Source organism: Cebus imitator, unplaced genomic scaffold, assembly GCF_001604975.1.
Source record: "Cebus imitator isolate Cc_AM_T3 unplaced genomic scaffold, Cebus_imitator-1.0 Scaffold823, whole genome shotgun sequence".
Lineage (NCBI taxonomy): Eukaryota > Metazoa > Chordata > Mammalia > Primates > Cebidae > Cebus > Cebus imitator.
In genome coordinates, this window is record NW_016108138.1 from 51,866 (window position 1) to 59,032 (window position 7,167).

The 7,167-nt window shown below is 37.6% G+C and overlaps 1 protein-coding gene and 1 pseudogene across 1 annotated transcript in view; both read right to left on the minus strand.

The window, feature by feature from the left end:
• Positions 1-4,031: 4,031 nt before the first annotated feature.
• LOC119466695 lies at positions 4,032-4,873 on the minus strand (annotated as a pseudogene).
• Positions 4,055-7,167, minus strand: part of LOC108297630 (zinc finger protein 85-like) — a 42,723-nt gene continuing 39,610 nt past the window's right edge. Inside the window, exon 4 of the mRNA XM_037735478.1 lies at positions 4,055-6,556. Within this exon, the coding sequence (XP_037591406.1) occupies positions 5,091-6,556 (1,466 nt within the window). The 3' untranslated portion in view covers positions 4,055-5,090. The remainder of the gene's footprint in view (positions 6,557-7,167) is intronic.

The window sequence follows — 7,167 nt, forward strand, 5'->3', positions numbered from 1 at the left end:
AAAAAAGAAAAAGAAAGATAACAATGTATGAAATGTCTTTGTCATAAACCTGGCTGATAGTATCGAAAATAGTTTTTGTGCTATTTTTTTTCATTTTGTCAGTCATAATCTTAAGAATTTTGTTATTGAACACTGTTCTGCAGACAGCACAGTGCATGGCAGGAGCCAATGCAGTTTAAGGCTTTTACTTAAAGCTTGGGAACCTGAAGCTTCTGGTGCAGATGGTAATGGCATGAGAGCAAAAGGGCAGGTGTTGCTTGTGATCCCATGACTGGCCACTCTGAACACAGTTAAGTTTGCATGCAAAATACTAAGACATGTTGAAACCCGAAAGCTGCCATGATCTCCAAATTTTTTCTGAGAAAATCACCAAGGATTTGGCTACACTTACGCGGCTAAAACTAAAAACTGTAAGCCGTGGGCAGTGGCTCATACTTGTAATCCCAGTACTTTGGGAGGCTGAGGCGGGCAGATCGAGAGGTTAGGAGTTTGAGACCAGCCTGACTAACATGGTGAAACGCCATCTCTATTAAAAATATAAAAATTAGCTGGGTGTGGTGGCGAGCACCTGTAATCCCAGCTACTTGGGAGGCTGAGGCAGAATTGCTTGAAACCAGAAGGCTGTGGTTGCAGTAAGCCAAGATTGTGCCACTGCACTCCAGCATGGGCGAAAAAGCAAAACTCCATCTTAAAAAAAAAAAAAAAAAAAAAAGACATAAATACAGCGTAAATATATACACATACTACGTACAAAAAATTTTTTAAAACAGAAACCTACAGCATGCATATATAGTTTAATGCATAAATATATGAATAATATATGTATATATGTTTTTTCATTTGTTGGAGTGAAGGGACGAGATCTCAGCTCCCTGCAATCTCTGCCCTCCAGGTTCAAGTGATCTCCTGCCTCAGTCTCCCAAGCAGCTGGAATTATACGCATCCACCACCATCCTCAGCTAATTTTTCTATTTTTAGTAGAGCTGGGTTTTCACCATATTGGCCAGGCTGGTCTAAAACTCCTGACCTCAGGTGATCCACCTGTCTCAGCCTCCCAAAGTGCTAGGATTACAGGCATGAGCCACTGTGCCTGGACCCAGCAAAGTTAAAAATTTTTAACTTATTTGCAGTTGAAAGCTACTGACAAAAAGATTACTAGAGATGTTAGTCCATTATGTTACCAAATAGTATATTGTTACTTTTACCTACACCATTAAGTAAGATGGGTTAGGTTAAAGTTAGTGGCATAACAGGCCAGATGCAGTGGCTCACACCTGTAATCCCAGCACTTTGGGAGGTTGAGGCAGGTGGATCACGAGGTCAAGATCAAGACCATCCTGGCCAACATGGTAAAACGTTGTCTCTACTAAAGATACAAAAATTAGCTGGGCGTGGTGACACACACCTGTAGTCCCAGCTACTCAAGAGGCTGAGGCAGAAAATCGCCTGTACTTGGGAGCAAAAGATGCAGTGAGCCAAGATAGCGCCACTGCACTCCAGACTGGCCACAGAGCGAGATTCCATCTTAAAAAAAAAAAAAAAAAAAAAAAAAAAGGTGGTGGCATAAGAACACTCTTTCATCGAATACACAATAGTCTTAACGTATTAAAAAAAGTTTAATTAAAAAATTAACTTTCCATGTAATCTTAAAATTTTAAAATGTACGGCATTTTATTAAAGTGTATTTAGGAAAATGATATACTACTAATTTAATTTTAACAAAACTTAAGTTTTCTCAATATAATGCAGAAGAATATTACTTTGAACACCTACCTCATGCATCATTCAATAGGAGCGTCTCCACTTAGATTTCATTATGCATATTCCATTTTAATGACCTTACTCTTCTATAGAAAGTCACGAATAATGCTCATCTAACAAAAAAAGAATATCTTATATCTTGATGCAGTGACAACTGATCACATGCGATTACAATATGAAGAAATAGCATGACATAATTTCAGAGATTAGTTACATCATTAGCTTTTAGAAAACTATCTACTTTTTGTCCAGGAAAAATAATATACTATGAATATAACATTCCAAAAAATAACTCTACTTTTAAAGTTGTATACAAATAATCTATCTACCTACCAATATTAGTTTGGGATTATTTTTTAAACTCAACACTCTGATTTAGTGTAATGCCTAAAGTATCTATGCCTTAGTTTTTTATTTTTATTTTATTTTTTAGACGAAGTCTTGCTGTCACCCAGGCTGGAGTGCAGTGGTGTGATTTTGGCTCACTGTAACCTCCACCTCCCGAGTTCAAGTGATTCTCCTGCTTCAGCCTCCTGAGTACCTGGGATTGCAGGTGTGTGCCACCTTGCCTGGCTAATTTTTGTGTTTTTAGTACAGATACTGTTTCACCATTTGTTGGTCTCAAACTCCTAACTTTGTGATCTACCCACCTCAGCTTCCCAAAGTGTTGGGATTACAGCCATGAGCCACCATACCTGGCCACCTTAATTATTTCTACTGTGAATTCTCTGATACTTACACAGACTCAATTTTGAATTAAATATTTTTTCATACTTACAGCATTCACAAAAAAAATATCTTAGTATGAACCCTCTGGTGTTGTCTAAGTTGTAGTTTTTGAAAAAATGTTTTTTCAAATTTATACATTTGGAGTTTTCTCCAATATAAATTCTCTGATGTTAAAGTTTCAGCAACTGTTTCAGGGTTTTCCTCTAGTACAAAACATTTACACTAGGGCCGGGCGCGGCGGCTCAAGCCTGTAATCCCAGCACTTTGGGAGGCCGAGGCGGGTGGATCACGAGGTCAACAGATCGAGACCATCCTGGTCAACATGGTGAAACCCCGTCTCTACTAAAAATACAAAAAATTAGCTGGGCATGGTGGCGCGTGCCTGTAATCCCAGCTGCTGGGGAGGCTGAGGCAGGAGAATTGCCTGAACCCGGGAGGCGGAGGTTGCGGTGAGCCGAGATCGCGCCATTGCACTCCAGTGTGGGTAACAAGAGCGAAACTCTGTCTCAAAAAAAAAAAAAAAAAAAAATTTACACTAAGATCTGTGATACAAATAAACGTATTACAATCCTCTTTCTATTTGTAATGTTTGTCAACATAAATACACATCATCACTTTAAAAGCTTGTATTTTCTGAAAGATCTTTTGACAGTAATTGCATTTATAATGCTTTTATTAAGTAGTATTGAGTAACATGTGAGAAGATATTAATGCCTTTTCCACATCCTTTACATTTATACATTTTTTCTGAAGTATAAATAAATGCTTTCCTGGTAATAAGTGTGAGCATAGGTTAAAAGTTTTGCCTCATTCTTCACACTTTTAAGAGTTTGTACAGCCAGGCACGGTGGTTCCCACCTGTAAGCCCAGTACTTTGGGAAACTGAGGTGGGCAGACCACAAGTTCAGGAGATTGAGACATCCTGGCCAACATTGTGAAACCCTGTCTCTACTAAAAAATACAAAAATTAGCTGGGTGTGATGGTGTGTGCCTGAAACCTCAGCTACTGGGAAGGCTGTGGCAGGAGAATCGTTTAAATCAGGGAGCTGGAAGTTGCAGTGAGCAGGCATTGCACCACTGCGCACCAGCCTATCAAGAGAGCAAGACTCCATCAAAAACAAAAAAAAGTTTGTCCAGTATAAACTACTCTACCAACAATCAAGTGCAACAATCATTTACAGGCTTTCTCACATTTTTTACATTTCTAAAATTTCTCACCACTATGATTTCTTTTACGTTTAGGAAAGTTTGAGGTGGCCAGGCATGGTGGCTCACGCATGTAATCCGAGCACTTTGGGAGGCTGAGGTGGGCAGATCACCTGAGTTCAGGAGTTAGAGACCAGCCTAATCAACATGGAGAAACCCCATCTCTACTAAAAACACAAAATTAGCTGGGCATGGTGGAGCATGCCTGTAATCCCAGCTACTCAGGAAGCTGAGGCTGGAGAATCCCTAAAACCCAGGAGGTGGAGGTTGTGGTGAGCCAAGATTGTGCCATTGCACTCCAGCCTGGGCAACAAGAGTGAAACTCCATGTTAAAAAAAGGCTTTGCCATATTATTTATATTTCTAGGGTTTTTTTTTCAGTATGAATTCTCTTATGTCTTGTAAGGGTTGAGAACCGGTTAAAAACTTTGCCACATTCTTCACATTTGTTGGGTTTCTCTGCAGTATTTATTATTTTACGTTTCATTAGAGTTGAGGCATGTTTAAGGGCTTTGCCACATTCTTACATTTGTAGGGTTTCTCTGCAGTATGAATCATTTTATGCATAGTAAGGGTTGAGTATCAGTTAAAAGCTTTACCATATTCTTCACATTTGTAGGGTTTCTCTCCAGTATGAATTATCTTGACTAGAAAGGTTTGAGTAGTTAAGAAGTTTTGCCATTCTTTACATTTGTAAGGTTTCTCTTCAGTATGAATCATCTTATGTTGAGTAAGGCTTGAGAATGCACTAAAGGCTTCACCACATTCTTCACATTTGTAGGGCTGTTCTCCAGTATACATTTTCTTATGTTTAGTAAGGTTTGCGAACTTATTAGAGGGTTTGCCACATTATTCACATGTGTAGGGTTTCTCTCCAGTATGAATTATCATATGCAGAGTAAGAGTTGAGGGATCAGTTAAAAGCTTTGCCATATTCTTTACATTTGTAGGGTTTGTCTCCAGTATGAATTATCTTATGAGTAGTAAGAGTTGAGAACTGCTTAACTTACGTTCAGTAAGGTTTGAAGAATGGTTAAAAACTTTGCCACATTTTTCACACTTGTAGATTTTCTCTCATGAATTGTCTTATGTGTAGTAAGGTTTGAGGACTTATTAAAGGCTTTGCCACATTTTTCACACTTGTAGGGTTTCTCTCCAGTATGAATTATCATATGCATAGTAAGAGTTGAGGATCAGTTAAAAGCTTTGCCACATTCTTTACATTTGCAGGGTTTCTCTCCAGTATGAATTATGTCTAGTAAGAGTTCAGGGCTGGTTAAAAGCTATGCCACATTTTTCAAATTTGTACAGTTTCTCTCCAGTATGAATTATCTTATGTCTAGTACGAGTTGAGGACCAGTTAAAAGCTTTGCCACACTTTTCACATTTCAAATTTTAGGGTTTCTCTCCAGTATGAACTTTCTTATGTTTAGCAAGGTGTGAAGAATTGGTAAAGGCTTTGCCACATTTTTCACATTTGTAGGGTTTCTCTCCAGTATGAATTCTCTTATGCACAGTAAGGGTTGAGGATCGGTTAAAAGCTTTGCCACATTCTTCACATTTGTAGGGTTTCCCTTCAGTATGAATTTTCTTATGACTAGTAAGGCTTGAGGAATGTTTAAAAGATTTACCACATTCTTCACATTCGTAGGGTTTCTCTTCACTATGAAGTCTCTTATGTGTAGTAAGGCTTGAAGACTGTATAAAAGCCCTACCGCATTCTTCACATTTGTAACGTTTCTCTCCAATGTGAATTATCTTATGTCTAGAAAGTGCAAAGGACCGGTTAAAAGCTTTGCCACATTCTTCACATTTGTAGGGTTTCTCTCCAGTATGAATTCTCTTATGGATAGTAAGGGTAGAGGAATGGTTAAAAGCTTTGCCACATTTTTCACACTTGTAAGGTTTCACTCCAGTATGAATGATCTTATGAGTAGTGAGAGTTGCAAACTGGTTAAAAGTTTTGCCACATTCTTCAAATTTGTAGGATTGGTCTCTAGTATAAATCATCTTATGTTTAGTAAGGTCTGAAGAACGGTTAGAAGTTTTGCCACATTCTTCACACTTGTATGGTTTCTCTCCAGTATGAATTATCTTATGTACAGTAACGGTGGAGGATCGGTTAAAAGCTTTGCCACATTCTTCGCATTTGTAGGGTTTCTCTCCAGTATGAATTATTTTATGCATAGTAAAGGTGGAGGATAGTTTGAAAGCTTTGCCACACTGTTCATACTTGAATGGTTTTGCTTCACTATGAATTTTTTTATGCCTAGTAAGGTTTGAATACTGTTTAAAGGCTTTGCCACATTCTTCACATTTGTAGGGTTTCTCTCCAGTATGAACTCTCTTATGCATAGTAAGAGTTGAGGATCGAGTAAAGGCTTTGCCACATTCTTCGCATTTGTAGGGTTTCTCTCCCGTATGAACTCTCTTATGTGTAGTAAGAGTTGAAGATCGAGTAAAAGCTTTGCCACATTCTTCACACTTATATGGTTTCTCTCCAGTGTGAGTTATCTTATGTTGAGTTAGATGTGAAAGCATACAAAATGATTTGTCACATTCTTGACATTTGAAAGGTTTCTTTCCAGTATGTCTTATATTATGTCTACTTGAATTTGAAAATTTATGAAAGACTTCCACATATTTATCACACTGAAATTTTTTACTCTGAGATGTTGTCACACATTGGTCAAGTCCATTATAACTTCCTTTGTGTACGTTACACTCATCCACACATTTACGACCTTTACTTAATTGTGAATTCTCATGTCCATATTTTCCATATCTTGTCAGTATCTCTTGTTGGAAAGAATTTTTTATGTTTTGCTCTAGCCAAAGGTCTTTGGGAAAATAACTCAAAACTGAAAGAAATAAAAATAACAAATTGTTTTATTTACTAGATTCAGATGAATATACTTTACAAATCTAATCTATATTATACAAACTATGTAAGTAAGATGGCACAGCAATATACCACAGGTCCTAAATCCTTGTAGACAAATAAATGTAATAAAACATTCTGACCAGAATACATTTGTAAAAAAATTTATAAATATAAAGTGTGTGCAGTGCCCCAGGTGAGCATAATGCAAAGAGCTCCAGAGAAGAAAAAAAAAAGTCTGTTAAATTTACCCAACACAGCTCTTTCTGCTCCCCAATATAACATGATGTTTTCAGAAGCAAATTGCAAATTCCTGGTTTCTTTTTTAAAAGACAAAAAAATAGTGGCACATACATCTTTCTTTCTGGTTTCTAGGGCCCTTGCCAGACACTGGTGTCTGTATCCGTCTCCCATGACATAAAGTGCCAAAAGGAAATGGTATAATTTGGAATTACAGTTTGAGTCTGTTTAGACCAAAGTTAAGTGTTAAACAGCAGCAGAGAGACTGCAGCACCTTAGACAGGGAACAGGTGTAGAGAGTGATTACTATTAAGAAGAAACACTAACATATTTCTTTTTTTTTTTTTTTTT